Genomic DNA, 25,541 nt, shown 5'->3' with positions numbered 1-25,541 from the left:
TCGCTCAAGTACTCGGAAAAGGAGATAATGATCACTTCTCGATCGACACAAAGCAGCTTTCGTTTATAGTTGCTTTTATCACGACCCACCCTCGATGAAGCCGGAAGCAAGTGTGGCATCAGGACACCGGGAAAGAAAGAGAGAGAGTTCAATACTCTCTCTCCCTCGCTCTCGCTCTCTCCAGGATCACTCTTCTCTTGCTAACTGTTGTGTTCCTGAATTATTTTATTTGAAATTTATTCCGGTCACAAAGTGCATTAGCACGCTCTCGCGCTCTCATGCTGTGCGCTATGCCTATGCTCGCACAAATACACAATCTATTGAACCCGGGAGGATTAACGCTGAAAGGGCGCGCCTCCGCCTGCCAAATCATCTTCTGCATGGAATCTCACATACGCGCGCGCGAAATACACACACTAACGCGCGCACGCAACACGCCGCACCCTTTTTTGGGGTGCACGCACCACGGACGGGCCAGCATACAAAACCGGGAGGGTGGGTATATCAATATCCTTTTTTATTGCAGCGGACATTTAAAAATCGAAGCATTATTTGTAGGAGCAGCAATGCTTTTCTGTTAACTGCACTCTTTTCTATCGCAAAATGTAAATTCTTTCTTTTTTATTATAAACCCCCAAAAAGGGCGTCAGCTATCGGTGCACCACCCGATAAAAACCCTGCCGTAGCCGTAGGACTTTTCTGGTACGCACTTAGTAGGCTGGATGGATGGAAGAAACAATTCTTCCTGATCCCTAAACCTCCAAAGCGTCCCTCTTTCTTTTTTTTCTAGTGTTTTTGCTAACAGTTTTTCTTCTGAGCTTTGAGATAAACTACTACTAAAACCGGCAACAATCTTCAGTAGTCTTCGCTGGAGGGCGGCTTGCCTCTAAAGAACAAAACTACGATCCACGACGCGACGCGACCACGGCGATGATAGCGAGATGATGATGCTCACGCGCGCTCAACACACTAACTTCTCACGCGGACCCGGGAACCGAATGATATCCTACCGCTCTAAGGACACGGGACAGACTAGGCGCGCGGAACTAATCCCAACACCGCTCGGGGCACGCCAACTAACTATCTGCCCGCCCGGAACACACAGGTTTTCCACAATAGCAACCACCCCACACCCCAGCAACTGTACACACAGAGAGCGAGCGCGCACAGGCCACGCCAACCCATTGTTATCTTCCTCACATTTGACCATCTGCTGCTCTCGCGGAGACGCGTTCTCTCTCTCTCGCTCTCTTTCCGGGGAGAAGGATATCATGATGCTGCGCATGAGCATAAACCGGAATATGGGTAGCAAAAGGAACCGGAAGGAAAAACGAGGAGAGACACCCAGCGAGTCGTTGGCAGTGGCGTTTTTTCCCCGCCGGCGTCCAGCGCTCACCTCAACTCGACTCGATAAGGACAAAGAAGGACATGTTGGCCATTTAGGCGTGTCCGGGTCCGGGCGCGTCCGATCATCACACGCCGGTTGTGTTGTGTGTAGAGGGAGAGAGAGCCAGTGGATGTATGGAATTAATTCAATCAGATTTCTCATTCTGCTCCAAGCGCAACTGATGTGCTGCGGTAATGGTGGTGGTGGTGCATGCTGAGGTGAACGATAAGGCAACATTGTTGCTTGTCTCGATTTTTCCTTTCCTCTAATTTGCGCCGGACATACATAAAACGCGAGAGCCTACTGTGTATCTGTGCATTACCATTATTAAACAGCTTTTCGCCGGCATGCGATGACGTCCCTCGCCGAGAGGGAACGAAAGAAAAAAAAACCGGTTGATTCATATCCATTCACCACGGCGACCGCAACTAACTTTTGTCAAAGTCTTCTCTTTTAATAACCTGCAAAAGTTGCTACTGAAGGTCCCGTTTGTTTTAAAACTAATCACTGCTCCACGGTGGAAAAGTTTTACGTACCACGCGCGCCACCGATTCGCATAATTAAAAATGTTTCTTATCGAATCAAAGAAATCAGAGAAGGACGGAAAGGGATTGGTTTTGGCCATTTTACGTCTGGTGTAGTCCACAGAGAGATACACAGAGAGAGAGAAAAAAAACAAACAATAAAACCTGCACAACAACCTCACCAAAGCAACCGTGGGTATACCGCTAGAAAAGTATGGAATTTTCACAGTCCCTGCTCCGTTTAGAGGAAGTAAACAAAGTAGGCGGTGGGTAGGGTGGTAGATAGAGAGCAACAGAACACACGCCACAGTCGCCTAGATTGTTCTTTTCTCGTTTCTTCCTTGTGTGCGCGCTGCTATTGATGTCAGTGATAAAGTTCCGAGAAAAGGCAGACCCCCACGCCCAACCCCATTCGTACAGAACAGTTTCGTATAGTTTTTCTTCCGATACGGATATTGTGCGACACACGCAACACAAGAACGATTGTTTGTAAACAAATTTGGTTGGGTTTGCGGGAGGGCGGGCAGCGGTCGCCCTTTTTCCACCACCCCCCCCTACACTGTTGCGCATAATTCATTCTTTTCGCACCCTCACTAACTTCTTCCAAAAGGCAATCGTCAAAGAGTCGCGCGACCAATAAAATGGCGGTAAATGATTGGAACGAAAAGGAAGGAAACGAATATCCTGGAATGCGAGGAGGTATTCCGTGCAGGAGAGGGTGTCCTGGCAGGTTACCAAGGCAACCACCCTGCCCCCCTCTACAACATGAGAGCTTTTCTGAGAAAATTGTGAGCTTTTCCCTTTCAATAGGCCAGCGCCATCTAGGGTGGCTTATGTGATAGTCAGCATGTTTTAGCCGGTCCTGGGGTTACTAATTTCGGTAAACCTTAGCCTACGCCCCGTAGACTTCCACTCCTTCCCTGTGTGACAAATATGAGATAGCAATATTAATTGTTATGTTGTCTAGCCACAACCGTTCCGCCCGCTGTGGCATGGCAAACACGTGGCACACCACTTTGAAGTTAATGGCTTTATGGACTCTCTCCCCCTCATTTGAGGACCGTGGCTGTTTCAGAGATTGTATGCATTGCAACACAGGCAACAATGCTATCTTCTCGCCATACTCAAGTGCAAAGATAAGCGACCGCCGCCGAACAATGGCGGGGAAGGGGGAGAACACACTTCGATTCCTCATCATCTGTCACCTTCCTCCTCTCTAATGGAACTCAGATTGAAGTGTTTTCACCTGCGGGGGAGGAGGTGGGTGATTGGCGTTCCACTACGTTATAAATCAATTTAACGTACGTTACATCACCGATTCCTCTCTCACTACCGCCTCTAGCAGTACACACGCCACAGCGTGGAAGCTAACGGATCTAACATCGTAATGCGAAAGTCGAGGCTACGCACCCATCAGCAGGCGAAGGTTCTAGTTCAAAGTATCCACTCCAGTACAGCCAACCGATCAGCAGACCGTACAGGGCAAACCCGGCGTAGAATACCGTTAGGCACCGGTGGCGCTCTTTCCACCACCAGTAACCCATCTTCCACAGCTTGTGCCACCGTTTTGTTGGACAGCTAATAGGCCTCCTCTTCGAACATTCACTAGATCTCCACTAGCACCTCTTCTCTAACGAACTCTGCGGAAGTTCCACAAGAAAGCACACGCACTTCCGGACACTGCATAACACTGCAGTGAGTGTAGGGCACACAGTGTAGCAGCATGCAGTGCGCGCGTATTATCGTGCACCGGTACCGCCCAAGGCAACGCTACCGCTAATACTGACTCGCTCGCTCTGCAATGTGGTGTAGCGGGAAAGTTAAGTAACTCCTTTATGGAATAAAAAACGAAGCAGGCGCTTAATAGCCGTGACCGAGAGTGGAGGAACAGGGTGGAGAGAGTTGTAGCAAGCCCGCGTTTTCACTTTCACGATGATCAGTGGGGTTCACGATCTCCCCACCACAGTACTGTCAAGAGTGAAGCTTTCACTGTGAACCGCGATTGGTCGGATCGCCGCAGATCGCGGGGTGTGTGCGGTGCTGCCGGTGGCTAATAGCTTAAAGTATCTTTCCCCGAGATCGAGATGAATTGCATTGCAATCTGTAGCCTACATTACACACTACACTCCCTTCGATGCGAGGGGATATGATAGGAGGACACAGCTTCTAGTGAGGGAAGCTAGAAGCGCAGGAAAGAAAAGCAACAAAAAAAAACAAGCGACCGAACACCGCGGACAACTCCAAGGCGAAGAGGACGACTTGTACACGCGCGAACAGCGGAACACCAACTGACCACCAGAACCACCACACCACCACCCATCATCATCTTTTCTCCCAGGATGCCGCCGTCTGTGGCTGTGGCACGATGGCCGAGGCCAAGTTCATGGTAGCGTGAAGTAACCGTACCGCTGAATGGTGGCCAATACATACACCGCACACACCTCTGGGCGCTTGTGTGCTCTTTCTTGTCTTACTAATAGTCACCTAAACTCTTTTTCCTTTCCTTTCCTGCTCTCCAGCAGGCTGCTGTTCCGTTATCAACGCACACCATTCATGCCTCTCTTAAGCCTCATGCACGCATCGGCGGCCGCAGCAGCAGCAGCACTTGACGAGCTTATCAGAGTGACACAAGAGGAGTGAGGAGGGGCGGATAGGAAGTGTGTATTGCATGCAATACACTTTTCACGAGACCCAAAAAAAAATAAAGGGGTTGCTAGGGTAGGTGCGATCCGCTCTCTCGCTTCTATCTGTCTCTCGTTTGCTTTGTGGTCTCTGCCATTGAAACCCATTGAAGGGGAACCTTTGGGAGACTCATCTCGAACAGACACTCACCCCCGGGGGTTTGTGACTGCCAAAGTGCGATAGGAATCCTGAGGAGAGCGACCAATAGAAAAAATTGGCCTTGCTTGAATAGTGATCTTCAGTGCTATTGTGTTTTAGGTCTTCCAACCCCCCCCCCCCCCCAAACCGGCCAGTTATTCACTAGATTCGCGGTTTGCCTGATAAGACACACAAGAGAGGAAGAAGCGAACCGAAACCATCTCCTCCCTATCACACCGTTCCCACGGCACGCAGCAGAAAGATTATTGTAATTGATCAGATGTCTGTCAAATAGATTCACCATCTGCCTTTGGAATACAGAAACAGGGGACACCAAATAGCATGTGACCCAAACACTTCATCGATGTGAGTCCCCCCCGCCCGAGTCTGGGAGAGCACAATAACTCGTGACACTGGCCTATCGTCAGACGTAAAGTGTAAGAAGATGGATGCACGGGTTACAAGGATAGAGCGAGCATCAGAGGACGGAAGAAGAAGCTCAAATTTATGACTAACTGTCAATTGAAGCGATAAGCAGCAATGCATTTGATCGATTGTAGAGCAAGATTGCACGTAATAGCAGTGGCAGCAGCAGCAGCAGCAGCAACCCGTTCCTAGTATGATATCACCCCCTGCCCAGTTGTACTGTTGTTGCCTATCATCAGCTGTTGGAGAACGCACGACGCCCTAGACGATGTTTCCCGCAGATAAGAGATAAGAATTATGGCACCAATAAATGGAGAGAGAAAAAAGAAGACATTCGCCAATTACTGCACCGTAATGAGAGTGTTGATAAGGCTCCAAAAAGAACACAGAACATGTGTACCTTACTTGGGGCAGGCAGGTTGTGCCGATTGCATGCCGCCCCATCGTGCTGCACTTTCCTCAGAAACCGTGCGTTCCCATCCAAGATACCATTTTCTAGATAAGAAAGAGCGGTTCTCTCGCAAGTGCATGTGCGAAGGCAAGAAAAAGAGAAGCGCCCCGTCACTACGGAGGCGTGATCTAGCGGAACGAAGCACTTAAAAAAAAGTTGCTTCCTTTTACCGACAGATGGCCACGAAAACGAACGATAGTAGATAGGGTAGTGTGCTCAAAGGGTTGTGTGGTGGAAGCGTATCGCGAGGGAGGATGAATCTCGAATCGCTTTAGGCCATCATGCCGATCGTGCCAACGTGGCAGCAAAAACAACGTCTATTATCTAACAATCCGAACGCGAGAGAGAATCACCGGCAGCCAGAAATCAAGATTATTTTTATAACATTTACTTACATCTTCGACTGCTTCAAGTGAGACGAAGAAGATTCTGCGAAAAAGAGACAATCAGCTACACACCCCAAATGGCATCGCATTTTGGGACCGGCGCTTGGGAAGTTATTTAACGAATGCCAGGCGCTGTTGTCTCGCTCTCGATCTATTGAAGTATGTTATGTTTCTTTACTGCAAACGTAGCATCAATAAATTACCGACAACTGGGGGTCTTTCCTCGCAATGAGACTCTGTGGTGCGACCACTGCCTCCCATTATCATGTAGCTTACACTGGCTCTACCCATGGTGCGGCTGTTGTGATTTATCTAGGGGCATTTTTCACTGATCTGTTTATCCCGCACCTATGTTTATCGCTATTTTAATGTGTTGTTATTATTAGCCAGTAGCGTGGAGAGAGGTTTTGCTAACACAACAGAGCAAACTACCGAAAAATGTGAATGCTAAAACGAAAAGAGAACGAGGGAGTGATAGGAGTACACCCGTAGAGAAAAGAACCTTCTAGTTGTTGGGAAAACAATCCAATGGGGGCCGCCACGTTGAGGGTTGCATGTTTGCCTGATGTAATCGGTTGAATCAACAACGATCAAAAATAGTTAAAACATCAATCCGAGATACGATAAAGTGTCTCGCAATCAACAGTTTACCATCATATTTGTGATTAATGGGACTAATGGGTGTCTCATACAGGATAAACGTGTACTACACATACGATGCAAGTGGCATTTCGGAGCATTCAAGGATACCTTCTCGCATGCCGAGGGATTTTCATGGGAGTCTTACAAACACAACAATTAGCACATAATTCGCATGCATATTCTGCGCGTTTGTGCTTTATTCGTTTTTGATGCACGTGCTGATCAGCAGACACCCCCCCCCGGCTTCCTCCGATTGGGAAAGAAAAGAAGGGAGAGGGGAGTTGCCAATACAGTACATCACCTTGAGCGATAAAACTCACACTTTGATCTGGGAGACTTGGTGTACAAGATTGTCCACGAGCTTCGAGCGAGCGATCAATGCACCCTCTTCAAAGAAGACGACAAATCTTGTGGCAAAGATTATCTCCACAATGGTTACCCCACGTACATACATGCACACTCATATGATGTTTGTTAATGCATTTCGCACAAGCTAGTAGAGGAAGGATGTTGATGCTGTTGTGACAGAGAAGAACTCTTGCCGTTTGCAGGAGATTCACGAGGATTTGACATGATCTTACTGCTTCTCTTTTTGTTCACAATGATTTGCTTTTGGAGAGTTTAGTACTGAAATTGTCCATGGCCACGGATTTCCAATCCAGACGCTTATGATCTCCATTTTTTGCTAGCGGAAGGATGATCACATGCAGGCAAATAGGAATAGTAACAGGATGGTGGCGTCGTGCAGGAAGGAATGGGGTGCAATGGTTAGCACTTTCGCTAAAAGCTTTAATTAGGCAGCAAAGAGTCTTTACAAACATCATTCTTATTCTGAGCGAACACACCTAAAACTGTTCTAAGAGAGGTAGCTGACTCTATGGTTGGTTAAACACGCAATACACACTCCTGATGGTCTACGCTGTCTCTAGAACAATTTCTGCACCGCCAATCAAGCAATGTTTGCGTTGCGCCTCTGCATACCATTTTCATTTCAAATAAATCATCATACTCGCCACTCCTTCTCTCTTTCTCTCTCTTGCCAACTTTGGTCGCTACCAGGCCAGTTGCACAAGACAAAATTATACATTCTCGATCTCTTGATCGAAAGAGACCCGACATGGAGGAGGAGGAGGAGGCAGTTGTCTCCTGGCCACTCCTCAGAAGCCTGCCTCCAGAGAATGATATGTTTATGCAATGCGGATGTTTGCGTTCAAGTGGCGAGACAGCGCGACATCCGTTTTTGCAAATGTAATCGCGCATTCCACCGGAGTAGCCAGCAGCCAGCAGCAGCATCAAACCGTTGTGGAGGCTGGTCTGAAACCAATTCCACAGATGAATGCGCACTGATCCACCACCACCACATGGCACAATTGACTGCGTTCAATTGGGTGGAGGTCAGAGGAAACACGGGAGGAAGCGCTACTGGCGGTCCACATACTATCACACAGAAACAATCTCCGGAATCTTCTCCAGCCCTGCTGCTGCTGCTGTTGCTGCTGATCGCATTGCATGCCGCCACAATTGGATCTCGTCTGTTACCAACCAAAGGGGGAGCGCGCGGCACAAAGTAAGACAGTGTGCGCCCTCCTCCATCACGCAAATGAAGAATAATATTCTGGCCTCTTTTTGTGCTTGCAGTGAACATTCTTGTGGTACTGGTTGATGGTGTACATGGCCAGCATAATGTGTTAGATGAGAAGCATAGACACCATATGTGTTGCCATTCGTTAGGAGTTGGCCAAATCGAGGCATAAATTGGAAGACATCCATATACAAAACCCCTGTAGGAGGCATAGCCGTTGTGTTGCAGAATGTTTTTTTTCGTTTAACATGTTTTCGCCAAAGAGCAGCAGCATTCGCATGTTTTGCAAGAACGTAGCGCAGATCACAGCTTTGAAGCATCCACCAAAGCGGCGGTGTCCGGGGGAGCTGTGATGTGATCATTGAATTCATCGCAATTGTGAGGGCATCACAGCAGCATAGACACATTGTTGTAACACGCATCACCGCGGAGGTCGTGATCGTTCAGTGTGTCACCACCAACCAGGCGTATAAAAAGTTGGTATTTTTTATTTGTATCCACCGAAGCGACAAACAAGCCAACGTATTGTAATTACTTTCGATGGAATTTTATGAGAACCCCCGAGTGCTAAACACGATGTTGTTCCCTTCTCGCTTGTAGCAGGTTTACGCCTCGCGTGGTTTGTGGTTCGATACATGACATACATTTTCGATATTCTTAGATAAGGGGCACAAATTACTACCACACATGGTTTATCTGGTTGGTTAGCACGCAATGGCGCATTGGGAAAGAGATGCTACGCGTTTTGCTAGCAGTGCTCGAACCATGCTAATTCATCTACTAACAAATGGCATGCAAAAAAGCTAGCATTTGGCATTCTCTGAGTTTGTTATCATTCTTTTGTCAAGTCTGTCGGTTTGCTACTGTACGTTACTCAAGCAACCAAACACCGCGCACAGAGTCAGTCAGCGGGTTGGCGTATTTAAAGTAACGCCCAATTAAAGTATTGCTGTAGGAGATAATTTATACGAGAAATTCAGTGGCAGCTTTTTATCTGAATGTCCCCTATCCGACTACTCCCGTAGTGTTTTTCGTGTGTTCGTTGTTATATGGTTGGTTAGCCTGGGTCGTGCTGATGATCCTCACAGCAAAGATGACGGTACTTATTAGCACCGTTCTCCAACCATTATCGTCAGTAACACACAACACATCGGTTAAGGGATGGGCCAATACATGCACAGAGATAAGGATAAGTTGTCACACTCTTTACAAACTCAACGTTATGCTTTGTTTATTAAAGAACAAGGCGTTTGTGTTTTGTACTTTACTAATGTTGATTAGTGAAACGGATTTCACTAAAAACAATCGACAAGAGCAAGGTAGGCCCCGTACGGGTGCCAGTTTCTCTGGGAGAATTACTCGGAGAACATCGGTTGCATCATCCGCACTGCTCTCTATCTGGATCTCCGGCGAAATTACGGGGGAGATGCAAAAACAAATGCCAAAAAAAAGGAAACACAAGCAAATTGCGTGCTGTTAATGTAATGCAGCTGGTAATGTAGTTAGTAAATATCAGTAGAACCACACAAACATATGACACATTAGTAAACGACCATCAATCACGTTCGTTGAGCAGTAAGCGATCGAATGTAAAAATGTGTTCATCAAAAGTTTGGGAAAATTCCACATCAAAGCGTGCTGAGCTGGGGGGGGGGGCTACGGTGACTGCTCATGGGAAAATTTGTCGACCATTTGGTTAGCACCTCACTTCTGGCCCAAGCTGATAATAAACTCCCCACTAGAATGCATTCTATCGTATCCTGCTTGCCACCGGCCCATACACTGGCCATTAATCATCGAAAGCGATGGCTAAAAATAGAAAACAACAGTAAAATCCAATGGCAGCTGGCTGGTTTCTCACGAGCAACAGCTTCCATATTGAACGGAATATCACGTGACACTCCGGGAGGTAGAGACTGCAAAAATGATCCCCGGGAACATCATGTCCTACTTTTCCAGGCAGAGATTTGTTACGTAAGGTCCTACCTCTTCCTCCCACACCGTGATGCCAACACCGCCCGCTACTCGATCTGCTGGCCGTCACCAGGATTGCCCGGCACAAGTGCTCCATTATTTGCCTCCCATTCAGGTGGGGGGAGAGATTAAGCAAATATTCAAGAACCAGGTCATATCCGGGGGCCCAGCCATTCTGGAGGTGGTTCTGCATTTTGTGCCACCAAGAGAGAACGAGAGAGAACGAGAGAGAACGAGAGAGGCTTTTCGCTATCGATTCTCTAAATGACGAAGGGTTGCGTAATTTCGCCTGTCGGCAGCTGTGGCAATAGTAGTAGTTTTTGCATAATATATGTCCTCCCTCATCCGGTTCTCGACAGTTCCCGGTAACCATCGGAAACCCGTTACGTAGCCACACACCCCCAACAGGAAATGGAAAACGTTATAGGACAGCGCGAGAGCGAGAGAGAGAGAGAGAGTGCGAACGAGCAATGTGGTTGCGACAACCAACTTTTCCTACTGCATTTTATGTGAAACAGTGTGACCTTGAACTCGAATATCTCGTCCACTTTTCTCATCATCGTCGGACGACTGATGCTGCGCAGCACGCAGCCTACTCGGCCCCTGCATGGCTTCTGACTGAGATTTGTGCTGGGTTTTCCATTTTTAAACTTTTAATTACATTTTAGAACCAAGAACTCGCACTACCTTATCGATACGAAGACAACGGGCGCCTGGAATGGTGATGGCCGTTCACGACGACGTAATGATGCAACGAAGTTTACTGAAGGTGGTGGTGGTGATGATGACGATCGTCGCTGCAAGTCAGGTGACTGCCGTTGCTGCTGCTGCTGCTGCCACCTATTGTATGTAAATTTTTTTCCCGTCCAGAACACACTTGCTGACGCCACTTGCCCCCCTCGTACGTGGCAGCGGCAGAGCTTCATCATGTTTCCTCTTCAACTCTCTCTCTCTTTTGTTTGAAACGTTCACTACTCGCACAGAGGTATGAAGAACTAGCTTTTCCCTGGGCCTGAGATAAACCGCGTCGACGGTTTCCGGCCTCGATTTTCTTGTTCGCTTGCCTTCGCCCTCACGACCATTGGTGGGAACGCGTTGTGCCGGAAGTTATAACTTCTGCATCACGTTTTCTGCCAATGTAGAGAAAGAAGAAACAGAGCGCAAAAGGGGGACGAACACTTCCCTCGTCTTCGCAAAAACCACGATTTTTAATTCCGTTCTTCGCAAAAAAGTTGCGCAAATTGCTGGACAGGCTTCGTAATATGTATGTGTGCCTTAATTTTGCACAGTTGTTTCTCTGCTTCGCACCGAATTTCGCGATAAATTGCAATGTGCCCCCCCGCGTCCTCTCCCCGACTGCGTCATCCACACTGTAGCACAAGGCACACTTTTGTGGTTTCGTGGCGTGGTTCTCTTCCAGAAAGAATCATTCGTGGCAATAAGCGGAGTGGTGTGTCCGCTACACTTTCTACCCCCCCCATCCCCCCCCCCCCCCCCATTGCCACCGATCGGAAGATCATGATCGATGCAACTCTGGCAATATTTTCGGGGCTTCCCAAGCGCCGCACACGACAGACGCTCGGGGGAGGTCAATGAACTGTCTGCTGGTGGTAGACAGCAGCGGCGTTTTTGGCGTGGCTTCCTATGCTTTTCGTTTGGTTATGACGACGGCGACGAGTGCACGAGAAGAACAAACGTATTATCGTCTCCACGGAACAAGCATCCAAGCAACCCACAGAGGCCGGGGGGGGGGGGGGGGTTATGGTAAATTGACGATCAAGCAAATTGACTTTAATTCCACGGAATTGAAACTAAACGAACGAGTTTATGACTCAACACCACACGAGGGGCGTCCGCGCTTGTAACCCCACACATACACGATAGCAGAAGCGCAAACACGCACACCACCAGTTATCCACTTTCTGGGACTTTGCGCAACCGGTTTAGAGGACGGAGCGCGAAAGACGCCGGCCGGCGAATAGAGAAGACAAAACGCAGAAAATTGATCTCGCAGTGAAGTACAGTTGACGATATTCGGGAAACAGCAACCAGGAATTCAATTCACAATCATCAAGTAAAGGGCATTATGTAATATGGATTGAGTCTCTTTTTTCACCCACGCGACACACACTCGCACTATTTTAACCGGGATCTGTAGCCCGAGAACGCCCCCCCACATCATTATTCGGTTGGTCGTCGGTTGTCATCGGAATATGAAATATCAAAAGGGCTACTCTACTTACGGTACCCCGCGGGGGCGAGAAGGACGCGGCAGACCGGTGTGCCATGGCAGTGGAGGTTGCGGCAAAAAACGTCAGTTCTAGAAAATGGATGTCGCACAATTTGCACGATAATCGTCGCGTGTTAACAAAGCCTGCACTTTTCCATTTTCTAGAATCCATCTTCCGTGTTTGCCGTGCAGCCACAGCCTGCGCACCAGAGCGTCGCCTTCTTTTCACGCAACAGCAGCACCAACACCATTTACATCACTAGCGAGATGACTAGATCTCACAGTTTGCTAGTGATACTAGCTAACTAGTAGAGAACAGTAGTGAATAGCCCCCAGCTAGTCTAGCAGCAGAGCGCTCACCTCTTTCAACCGTTTAGCTCACGAGATTTCACGAGAATGGCGGCTTGCGAGAACGAAAAGGCCCTTTTCACTTTTCGACCGCAGCGCATCGCAGCCGAAGCGGACTTCGGGGCCGCTTCGGTTACCGATCGCACCACCGCGCTCGCCTAACTTCCTCTACCCCACCCCTCAGGGGGGGCAGGTCCGGCCCACCAACAAAGCGCGCATACCCCCCGCTAAATTTTGAACGCGAAGTGCAACCGCGTTACGAACGATAAAATGAAAAATTGAGGATGAGAAAATGCGTTCGCACAGCACAGATTTTCTTATCGTGTTTGTATGTTTCGTCTTCTGTTTTTTTTTTCGGTCTCCATCATCTTGGTGTGTCGGCTTGGACACCAAGCTAACGGGCGGTAGCTCCCACATACCGACCATACTATCGACCGGTGACCGGGGTGACAATACTCGCGCGATTACGTAACGCGCGGGGTAGCTCTAATGGAGTTATGCGATGTCGTCGCTTTTCCATCGTCACTGTACAGTCCGCACCACATATTCGTCAAATCATTTCATTCGAGTTTATCATTCCACCGATTAAATGGACAGCGCGTAGTACATTCGACATAAAAATAGTGTCATAAAAAGAAGGGAAAACACTCGTGACTCAAATGATACCACCACGAGCACAGACATCCGCCGCTGGCGCTATCGATCTCCGGTCTCTGTCAGCGAAAACGGTGCTTCTGGAAATTATAACCCGTGACTAGCCGAAACATGATAAGGGGACGATGCTACGGGAGCTCCTCTTGAGAACTACAAAGGGAGCTTCGTGGTACTGTGCGCAGGATATGCACTACATTCCGTCGCCGGATGGTATCCTGGCGGAGCAGAATAACCCCCAAGAGTGTGCTCTTCATTTTGATTATCTTTGGCGCTAATTGTGATCGATCAGAGACACCGCGAATGTCATTAGCGTTCGGTGATGGTGTAATCACGATAATACGGTCACTGTTTTATTGAATGCCTCAGGTTATCACGCTTATCCGAGAGGGGCCTGGCGAGGGATTTAGTCGAATTCGAGTTGTCGGCAAGGATATTGTGCAATTCGCGATACCGGCATATCGGGTAGCATAAGAGTTGCATAAGCGGGACGGTGGTAATTTGTGGATTAGATGGTTGCTGGAGCAGGATTGGTGGCACCGTGCGCTGCCATGTGCGCTCCCGGGATCGATAAATCGTAGCATATTAGAGAAAGTGACGTGAAAGTTTGGTAGTTGTATGCTTTAGCATGCTTCTGGTTGCTGACGTTCTAATTGGCCTCGTTTGATGGATAACATTTTTCCATTATGCATTCGATAGCACTTACGGACAATGATTAATTCACTATCCATTCCGGAAAGGCATCCGATGAAAGCGAATCGAAGGGTTTCAATTGTTTATCCAAAAACCCGATACTCTGGCGTCTCGTTCCGTACGGGAACAGCGGTGCATTGGCATATGATATCGACATAACAATCACTCAAAAAAAAAACGATCGAGCAGAAATCCTCGTTTAGGGCATGCTCGAATGTGTTATGGTCGCTCGCTTCGACACCTATCCACACGGCACAAAGCGCGATTTATGCTCTCATTTTCGAGCCAATCATTCTGGCGCCCTCGTTCCAAGAAGCTATCGACACACGCGAAGCCCTTTCGTGAATTGGAAACAGAATGTGTGGCTCGTGGAAAAACTATTCTTTCGCGTCTCATGCTTTTTTTTTATTAAGTTAATGTTTTTCCGGGATCTTTGTGCGGGGAACCGTGTGTCGACAAACCTCGATCTTGACCACCAAAGATCTGCTGCTGGTGCTGCAAATTTTCCGATTATCGCATACGTGGCCTTTCGTGTTTAGTAGTTACGCTGTTTGCCACTCTAAATAAAACCCGTCTCGCAGTCTCGCAGTCATGTCAATCGTTTGCCGCAGACACGGTCACGGTTACTTGCTTCCCCGTTGTCGCCAGTCCTTGCGTCCATCTCGCATCCGTGGAAGTCTGAGCAGAGTGTTTCGGGCCTTTGCCACAAACCGGGAATGCAGATGCTACTGGAATACGGCCGGCAGAATCTCCTGTACCGTCCCATGCGTCGCCTGACAAACGAGAACTCTACGTCTTTCACGAACCGAGAAGACCGACACGATCGTGTCGCAAAGCCCCCGCGGCCTCCCGTCGGGGGTTTATTTTTTGGTCCGGACCACTCGGCCGGGGAGCTGATCTTATTTTTGGCCCAAAATACGGCCCCACCGCGAGCATTGGTCGTCCGTTGACTTGGTATTCGCTTCCAACCACCCCAATCTGCCGACGTTTGCTAATGTGTGCCGCATCGTTAAATCCCTACATCTGATTCGGTTTCGTGTTCGCTTCTGCTACGGAGGAACAAACGCGATTAAAGGCTTTCTCTTGGAGAAAGCAGATGCATTGCGCTCTGTGGAAGTTCTTTACTGAATTATACCAAAGAGTAATAAGCAATGCAAACTAATTACAATAGATAGCTGGACGGCACTTTTGCCACATCTATGGAGCTTCTTTCTGCGTGAGTTTCGTAATATAGTGCGTAATAATTGCATCGGGACTAAGAGGGATATCGGGAGAGAGAAACATTTTTATGTTATGTTATGTTATGTTTGATACTTGACGACTGTCACTATTGCTGTGTGTCTGATGGCAATCAAAAGAATAAAAATCAGTTTTGGCATCAACTCGAAAGCTCGATCAAACCGCGCTCATCCAATGGGTGAATCCGAGAGGAACGATTAGGGGGTACATTAGCCTGCCAAGACGGCGTGTCGTGTGCCAAGCAAACCTCCACCGCACTCTCCCTCATATAAAACCCCCGAAACCCCGTTCGGACCATCTGGTATTGTCTTGAGCCCTAGCCAGCGAAAATGGTAACGCAAAAGGCCAACCGCGGCGCATCGAACCAACGAACGAACGAACAGTGCGAGTGTCTCTTCTCTACAGTTACAGATACCGCTTCTGGCATCCCGTACGTGATGGTGACGGTTGTGACGAAGATGCCCCCCGATGAAGCCGGCATAGCAGCAGAGTGCACGTCCGGTCACTAGCAGCGCAGCACGACGGTGTGGCATGATGCCGACACAAGGGGCCATTGCCAAGTATTAAGATACCGCGACCGTAGCCAGAATGACGGCGAGATGACACTCGCGATGTGTATCGAAAGAGCTGCCGCCGCGGTCGGCCGCTGCCTTGCCATTTGCACCTTCATTCAGCACCTGCTCAGGTCAAGCGTCGACTGTTTGGTGACAGCCTGAAGCCATTGCCAAGAAGGCTCCCAGTAATTAACGCTGTTCAGTATTAACAAATATCACAATTACACACTTAAAGCACCCTCCCTTTGCTTCTAAAGTTTATCCTAATAGAGGGTTATCGGTGTTATCTACCATTTTTCGCACCGCTGACAATGCCCCATCGCCTCCAACCTATACAACACCTTCGATTGCGCTCCCGGTTACCATCTTCTTACTTGGCGTAACCGTTTGGCAGCCGGGAACGGCGGGAAGCGTGAGATGAGATTATATTTTTAGTGCCAAACACACCCATCCCATCGATACGGGAATGCTGAACCAACAAAAAAAAAGGGGGGAAAAACCACCCACCTCTCTACCGAAACGGCCGTTGGACACATACTAACGTGCACACGCAAACCAGCAAGCAAGTTTTGAATGAAAAATTAAATGGAAATTGTGTTTTCTCTGTTCACATTTTCCCTCTCTCTCTCTTTCTTCCCATTCGACATCGACATTGTGCGGCACATTGATGGGAAAACCGGTAATTTATCATGCTACCCCCTTTTCCACCCAACTGGTGGTTCGGTTTAGCGTAGTACACGAGATACTAATGGATATCGTGGTAAGCGGTATGAATGCGCCTCCCACATCTAGCATCCGGCTGGATGGTTTAGTTGGTTTAGTACGTCGGTGATGGTACGTTGGATGATGGTAATGCATCATTTACCGATCATAAATGACCCAGAACGGGGTGAGCCGAGAGCAATGGCACAGTTCTGTACCATGTATTGCTTGCGGTTCCCGATACCACGATTCGGTTGGCAGAAAATCAGATTTTTAGGAAAGACTTTTGTTGGTTCAAAATAAGGCAAGCGACATGACTTAACAACTGATGTATGTTCTACTGTGCAACGATAAAAACAATCGAATGTCGAAAGGCGCAATGGTGCAATCGGTAACGGGGGGTTTGGTGTTAACGATCAGGAGCGCACAAATTCCCGATTAGATACTCATTCCTCTTCTTGGCTAACATCGCGGGAACCTCTTCCCAGATGAAACCTAAATTTAGCGTCACCATTTCAAAGGCGTTGGCAGCAGAGAAAGAGCTGCTTCATTGGCACCAGCTGAACAGTGTAATCGTTGTTGGCTTCGGTGCTTCCTTACCGGCGATGCACCAATATATAGTGTTGACAGATCAGACGTCTCCGCATTGTTCTTTCTCTCTCTCTATCCCTTCTTTATCTAACTTTAATTGATACGGCTTGATCTGCGCGATGCTGCAATTACTTCCGATCCGATCGAAGGGGGTAGCCTGGGTCGCTGTTGATTTGGTTGATAGGAAAACAACGACTCCCCTTTGTGTGCCGTTCTGGTGACAGAAAGTTACATACGTACACCTTTGAGCAAGCATAATTTCTGTTTGCCTTTCGGCCATTCCTCCATTGCGGAGATGTGTTTGGTGAAATAATATTACTCCTTCCGAAGCAGCTACTGGCTGCTGTTTTGGAAGCACTTGACCACGAAGATTTGAGTGTATCTTTGATTGTTCAGGCACAAACGCTCTGCTATACGCTTTTCCAAGCCGCATAATGTTCCCTCCTGCAGTAGTACTGCACCAAACCGTCTGGCTTATCGTCTCACTCGACGCTAGTGATCGCTGGTGTGTGATCGAAAATAACTCAAAAATATTAATTTACACAAAGCCAACCCTGCTGCTGCTGCTGCTGCTGCTGCTGATGTTCTTTGTGCTGGTGGCAGGTTGAAACCACGCCACGTTTCACCGTTTTGAACCATTTTATGCGTAATTACCGACTCGTGCTCGGCTTCTGCACCGTGATCTCATGATGGGTGAGCAGCTCTCCTAGTGCAGTGCAATCTCGGAACACGTTTTGCTTAATTCAAGGAGTCCCTAAACCATCACACATGTGTCTGCGTGTGTGTTTTGTATAATGTTTCTTCTGTTAAAAATAGGAATCACTTAAAAAATCATCATATGAAGCCCGTGCGGTGCGCCGATCCGCACCGGGACGATCTACCAGCGACGATCTCCATTCCTGAACTCGCAGAGCAGAGAAAATGCAACACAATCCCCGCAGTCGTACCTGGCAACAGGGCAGCAGTGAGCAGTGGCTTGTGAGGCAGTGCTGCACCGGTGCAGCCACCTAAATATAACCGCTGCGTCCACCGCGCTTGGTGCACATGTGTGTCGCCCGTAATAAACCGAAAACGGTATGATTCCGGTGGCCATGACAGTGTTCGTGATTTATAAGGCATTACCAGGCAGTTCCCTGATTGCCGTTCCCACAATTGGTCTGTTTTTAGCGTGTCGGCTAGCAGGGCCAGCACCGCAATGCACCGTCCTGGCAAGAATGATCGTCTCGACGGGACTGGCAAGACGACAGGATTAGAACGCTGAGTGGTACACCGCGCGGTGGATCCGAGTAATCAACAGAACAGAGCTCTGCATCATTACAACGGTCTGTGTAGCGTGCCCCGGGTTTACATCGGTTAACCTTTCTAGCTGCCTGTGGTGGCCAATGCCAAAAACCTTAGATATTACCCAGCCCAGTCGCCAGTACCGGAACGGAGATCTTGAACTTAACATTGTTGCGATGACGCTGACCATAAAAAGTCTAGGTTGCCAGCAGTTACTTTGATGCTTTGCAGAAAATGTCTAGCGCTTTTTTTTACAAACGCAAAGATCTAGTAAACCTGGCAACTAGCGCTCTGATCGATCGATTTTTGGAAACACGATTTACCTATTAAGCAATCTTGGATAATTTCTTTTTATCAAAAACCCATCAATCAATTATCGAAGTAGAATATGCGTTACTTTACATTCCAAATGTTCATTCATATATTTCGTTTCCATCGTACCCACTGGGGCGACTCTTGAGCTTCCGAGTCCTCAGCCAAAGTCAGCCCCTAAATCATGTATATTAAGGGTTGAGCATTTTCTTCTCTACAGACTGAAATGATTTGATGCAAGCAAATTCCCTTTGGCAGCATCGTCTTCTTCTCCTCTGCCGACCGTTATTTTTGAAGCACATCCAAAAGCGCGAGATTCAAGCGATTCCCTCTAGAGGCTACCGGCTGCCAGCATTTATAAAGCCACCAGTTCTGGTTTACCTGTTGGCAGGTGAAACCGGTGCCGGGGCAGGGGCCGCACCACCTCCTTCACCCTGCAGGAAGCTGGCGGTCGAGTTCTTCAGATCGGTCTTCGGTTTGGCCGGCTTCTGTTTCTCCACCATGATGAAGCTGTCCTCGTTGCTGGCCGGCAGCAACGGTTCATTCGATTCGGTGGGAGGTGCCGTGACATTCGCTTTCGGCGCAGGTGATGGAAGTTGTTTCTTTTCCTTTGTCAGTCGTGGTGCCGCCGGATCTAGCAGTGGAGCTGGCGAAGGTAGAACTGGCGTTGCTGGCGTAGGTACGGACGGCACTGGTTCGGCCGGTTTCGGGACATCCTTGGGTTTGGGCACCTCGACCGCAGGTTGACTGGGAACGGACGGAACTTCGGTTGGCTTCGGTGACTCCTTCGGTGCACTAGCTGGCTCAGGGGCGGGTTTGGGAGGCGCTGGTTCAACCTTTGGTGGGATCACTGGTGCGGGCGCAGCTTCCGGCACTTTCGGTGCAGTCTTTGGTGGTTCCGGTTTTGGCTCGACTGGTCTCGGTGGTGGTGGTACGACTACCGACGGTTTCGCCGGTGGTTCGACCGGTTTCGGGGAGGGTGGCAAGGGTTTGTCTTCCGGCTTTGCTACCGGCTTTACCGGAGAACTGACCGAGGATTCCGCGGATGGTTTTTCACCCTTAGGATCAGCTGCGCTAGAGGAAGGTTCGTCAGAGAGATCACCCTCTTTTACATCCTCGATCGGACGTGCTTCCTTGTTGCCCGAGAAAAACGCAAACAGCCTATCGAGGAACGGAATACGCTTTCTGGGAACGAAAAGGGAATAATAAAAGAAAACCAAAATAAAGAAACCAATTAACAAAAGTAACGGAAAGTAACGAGTAATTGAATGTAAAGTAAAAAAGCATACGATAACAAAACAACAGAAAATGAACAAAATAATACATAGTTCTGTACAATGAAAACTTATCAACTAATTTAAGAAAATATTATATACAAAAAGAAGGAATTGAAAGCAAAACAACTAGCTTGTATGCATTTTACAAGCATTGGACACTGCACATGCACAAGCACCATCCTAAACTGTTGGATGGAAATTAAAGCAAATCCTCTGCATCAGTGTGTAATGATAAGCTTGCCGTTTTTCTTCTCATTTCGATAAACATCTTTTCATACTTAATAAAGTCCCGGAATGCTAAAAACCGCATTCAAGCATCTTCCAAATGACCGCTGGGATGAATTTTGCGAGACTGTTCAAACAGCAGCGACGTGGTGCTAATCAGCTGCGGATATACGAGCAGCGAGCATCTCCCATGACCAATGGATGCACAGCACCACCCCGCCCGAAAAAAAGGTGTGACATTCAATATCTGCACAGCATGTTCGTGACACAATCGGGACTCTTTCTCTTCTTTTCGAGGTGAATATCCTTAACCTGCGTCATCGTTCAACGACCGATAAGATAGCGAGCTCTCTTTATCGTTAAGCGCCCGAGCACGAGCACGTACACCAATTTCCTAGCGCACCAAACTCCGGTTCGGGTTCCGGTAGAGACTTCTAGATGGTACACGCAACAGAATACTGTCCACTCTGCACAATTAGCATCGGCCAGGCAACAGTGGTGATGGTGATCGGTGGTCTCGTGGATTCGTAATCCGGTAGTGTTTGTGATTCACCTCACAACCCGGATTTCCCTCTCCTCTTTTGGTGTCCAGGGGGCCAGAGTGTTGCAATTAGTATTTGTTGCAACCATCTTATCGCACCAGCTAATTTTGTCCTGTTTTATCTAACGCATTCGCACTGATAAGGTGCAGCAGAGCGACAGCATTTTCAATCAAGTGGCAGCCGTACATCTGTGAGGGACGATTGTCTTGAAGCATTACCAGGTGGAAGCTTTCCTGATTTCCTGTGCTTGGTATTATGTGATGACAGTTAATATGAAGGTAGATGACGAAAATGTTCCGGTTTCTGTAAGCTTTTTCCGGAAAAGAAATCCTTATAAAAAAAAGGACTGCGCCGCTGTTTTGAATGTTGAATGAATATTTGAATCCCAGCAACCCATACACTGTTGCTCTTGGACGTGTTCTGCCAGATTATTATTATCCCCACCCCCGTCCCTTAACTGCAGGGAAAATGCATAATGCAAATATGAAATCCACATCTTCTGCCAGATGGCTTAATCCTGCTAGCCAGCGCCCCCTTTTCGCTGGCCACAATTTACAGCAGAACTTGCCAAATAACGTGCGAGCGTCAATTTCAACATCAACAGCTCAGGGTTTGCGTCATATACGTGCGGGTTTGCGGGCGTAATGAAGGCACCCGTCGCCACCACCCACGCCATTCAACATGACATTGAACTTGAGACACAAACGGAGAATTGAAGAAGAAGAGCAAGGATCGCATTTTGCGCAACATCCATCCATAACCGCTGGCGGCCGCATGCTGTCTGACCACCTGATTTAAAACAGTTTAGCTGCAAAAAATAAACGATACACACCATTACACTCGCCCGTGCTCTCGCTTTCGTTAACTGTTACTAATTGACTTTCATTTAGTGATGGCTAAATCTGCTTCTTTAGATTGCTTAGGTAAGTAAATGAGATTTATGTAAAGATTATATACAAGTTATGCTCAATCGTCCATATACAACGTTTTTGTGCCGTTTGTTAGATGAATGAAATTTTAAAAGCATTCAACAAGGTTTATGCGTTACAGTTTGTTTTGGGAACCCCAAACAGCTGATATCCCATCGCCGCTGCTGAGGAATTTGCTACCGAATCTGCATACTCTGTTGTTGCTATCTTTTTACGAACACCCGGCTTCTAGAAACATCCGTGGTACGCAAATGTTACCTTGACATTCGCAGCACAGTTCTGCACTACCCATCATCATGTCACCGGCCAAACCAAACCGCAACCGCCCGACCAGCCGGTGAAAGTGTTGTTTATCTTTTCTATTCTGTTCGCTCGCTTTACTAACATCCTTCCATGCGCAATTCTACGCGTCAACCTCGAACATAACGAACGCACGCAGGCACCCAGCCTCACCGCACAGTGTTGGGGGTGTTATTTCTTTGAAACTGAAAATTTTAAAAATAAAAATCCGTTCCCCAACGCAACAGTGCGCCAACATGTTTCAGCGGGAGATGATCAGCATGCGTACAGCCCCTCCTGCTGTCGCGTGGACATGGCCGTGGCAAACATCCGGTGGCAGAGGCGTTATGTAATCGTATTGTTTGCTTTGGAAGGAGACCCCAATCGACATCGGGGCGCACGTTTAGTCTTATTGCATGACTTATTTTTGTTCAATTAAATTGAAAAATGATGAGGTGTAGAGGAAAGACTTGTGAGAAAAGAGGTAATTGCTCGTCAATCCATTGCTACCTGTTTAATTCCCAGCTGAATATTGTGCCATGTGTGAGAGTATAAGGTAACAAAAGAGATCAAACGAAAACCTGCCCGAGGATTTGCTCTCGGAAAAGTGTAACGACGAGGACACACCGTTTGAAACCAACGGCTCAAGATTTAGTACTGCAGCGAATGATTTTAGTACAACATATTGCATACTTTCAGGGAATTTCAAGATCGTTCAAGAGTTGGTTATCGATAACACGTTATCTAGTTCTGTGTCAGCAAGAAACATGCAGAAACCCCCAAGAAGGAGAAATGCATTTTTCCAAGGGAATCTTTTCCATGAGTTTATCAAATGGTCATATGATTACCACAACCCTGACAAGGGCATGTGATGGGCTACGATCGGCGATAGCACAACAAGAGCCGATTAATCAGCGGGGCGCAAAGGTTACCTCAATCGCGTTGTTATTCAGATCTGCCCCCGAATGAATCACAGCGATCCTAGCCACCGTTTGGCGCCCATCTATATATGTTTTCGTGACCATGGACTTCGGATCGAATTGGGATACTCTGTGACCGTGCTACTGCAGTCCTTTTGCGGCATGACACGGTGGCTATATCTGGAAGCAGTGCAATGCACACATTGTGCACCGCGTAGCATGCACGAAGCTCGCAGTTTGCCACAAGCGTGCACAGGTGAGCAGCGATCGAGTTCGGTATGGTTAACGAGGTTAAGATGCATGCGCAGCATTGCCTGTAGCTTGTAGTGTGCAGCAATGCAGCTATTCCGATATGGCTTGCTTGTCCTTGCCTTTACACTTGCTGATCTTAATATCTAGACAGCTGCGGATTGATTAAATATCAAATAATTAACATCGTGCATCACTTACCGTATTTCCTCCAGGGCTAACGAAAAGTACCACAGGGCAAACATGGTTGCAGTTAGAGGGATGAGTGCGTACTTGAGAAAGAGCGATTTGCTGTAATAACGAGACAGAGAGAGAGAGAGAGAGAGAGGGAAATAAATGCATCAGCACAGTACTAACAAGCAACCGTTTGAGGCTGACGTGCGTTTACAAAAATGTACTGCTACACAGGCCGTTCAAGCGAAACACGTCTGAGTCACAAACGGCGCACGTGATCAGCCGGCATGCCGCATACACAGCGACAGTTTCACCAACCGGCGTGTGATTTCACGAACACACAGCTTCCCAAAACCACATCTTAACTTTTACTTTGCCGCACGGGGTGGCTCATAGCGCGCGAGAGCACACAGGCGAATGCTCACGCTCTGGCTAGGGAATCTCGTCCGCGTATTTTCTTATGATTTCATAGAATTACAAGAATCAATATCAACTATGACTTTGCTTTTAAACTTTCAACATTATACATGCTTTCATGTTCCTTTCCGTGTTGCTCCCTGTGACGGTTAGTTAAAAAATTAAATACCTTTTGGCGTCTGGGAGCTAAAAAACCCCTCGAACATCAATAATGCACATCGGACCATGTGCATAAACGCGCCAGCACAGCACAAGCGCCATTTATCGTCCTAGTCGTGTCGGCGCCAGCGGGTCTTCGGTCAAACCACCAAACAAACCAGGTAATAGCACGGTATGGAACTATCCTATTCCTGCTCTCCACTCCTTTTTTATCCTTTTATCAATTTACCATACCAACCACCACCACGACTACAATCAACCGAACCCGGACGACCGTGCCTTCTTATCGATTTTCTCCCGACCTGACCTTCTTAGCCGGACACGAAATGTGTGCCAGAGAGCAACCGCGCCACGGTAAGCCACGGTACGGTGGATTGCATAAGCGGCTTAGCATGCTGGCTGGATGATTCTTAGTTCCGGATCGGAGAGTCCACCGACCGCAAAAAGGGGGAAGAGAAAGAACGAGTTACTGAGAGAATGGGTCTTTCGTTGCTTCCAGCAAAGGTTTCGGAGTCTTCGATTCGGATTCCCTGCTCAGCAACAGCCAGATTCGACCATTCCGTCACGCTCGATGATTCTCTTTACGACGTTTTGTGTGTGGCCAGAGGCTAGTTAGTTGGAGAGGCCATCACACCCGAATCCGACTAACGGGCTCGGAAACGACGGCGAGCAATTAGCTCGCCGGTAGAAATCAATCCGAGGTTTGAAGAAACCATGGTCCCGTTTTTCAATTTCTTTCCCGATTTTCTCTTCGCTTGGCGGCCATGTGGCCGACTGCAGCAACACGCGGTCTCTCCGGCAATAATCTATTTTCGGGATTCCGCATCACATGCACCGTAAGTATGGCAACACAACGAAGGGGACGGCCGGGATGGGCTGAAAAGCTGGGGACACATCTGACAAGCAGATTGACCGGTAAATGGACAGCAAACCGGACCAATCGTCCGTTCAGGTGGCCCACTTAGAAGACCTTCCTTGAAGAGAGAGAGAGCGCAGTTTTTGTGACCTATCATTTAAATGCGACGGAAGGAAGCACCCCCAAGAAGCGACACTTCCATCGATGACGTAATGATACTGGGACACCGCAACCCGAGTGTGTCATGGTTTTATAACAGAGAGCACGATAGAGAGAGAGAGAGAGAACATGAGCGAGAACGAATAAGGATCCTGCTATGACACAAGTGGGTTGGTCTTCTTTTAATTTTGCAAAAAAAGTTGTCCTTCACGTTGTACTCTAGAGATGGGTCCACTGACTAAGCGACCGACCGACCGACCGACCGAGCGACATACTTACACTTGTGTCGTAAGAATTTTGGATCACTGTTCAGGGACACACTATTGCAAAAAAAATGGTCACAATGAAGGGCAGAACACAGAGACTGGGTCGTTTTTTATCACCGAGAACAGGTTGCACAATTCGCAATCCGCAAGGATAGTATCGCAGAAACAGGGCAAACGATTCTGCTCTGCCAATGCACACACCTAGTGTAAACGGAAGCCTTTGAGCGGGGGACGCACGCTCTGCTGGATACTTTTACGTGCAAATTTTCACGACTGCCCAGCAGCACGACGTCGCG

At 48.0% G+C, this 25,541-nt stretch overlaps 1 protein-coding gene across 3 annotated transcripts in view; it reads right to left on the bottom strand.

Annotated features, from left to right (window-relative positions):
• LOC126576201 (arginine kinase) overlaps positions 1–25,541 on the bottom strand; it is a 29,069-nt gene extending 3,528 nt beyond the window's left edge. The window contains exons 1-3 of one of the 3 annotated variants that reach the window (XM_050237374.1): positions 25,259–25,541; positions 23,416–23,505; positions 19,175–19,978 (exon numbers count right to left, since the gene is read on the bottom strand). In XM_050237374.1, coding sequence (XP_050093331.1) covers positions 19,175–19,978; positions 23,416–23,459 — 848 coding nt within the window. In that variant the 5' untranslated portion in view covers positions 23,460–23,505; positions 25,259–25,541. Of the gene's footprint in view, positions 1–4,023; positions 4,169–19,174; positions 19,979–23,415; positions 23,506–25,258 lie in introns of those variants that run through there. The other 2 variants (XM_050237375.1, XM_050237376.1) reach the window with 2 other exon arrangements.

This window comes from Anopheles aquasalis, chromosome 3 (genome assembly GCF_943734665.1).
Source record: "Anopheles aquasalis chromosome 3, idAnoAquaMG_Q_19, whole genome shotgun sequence".
Lineage (NCBI taxonomy): Eukaryota > Metazoa > Arthropoda > Insecta > Diptera > Culicidae > Anopheles > Anopheles aquasalis.
This window is presented reverse-complemented; position numbering and strand designations above follow the sequence as displayed.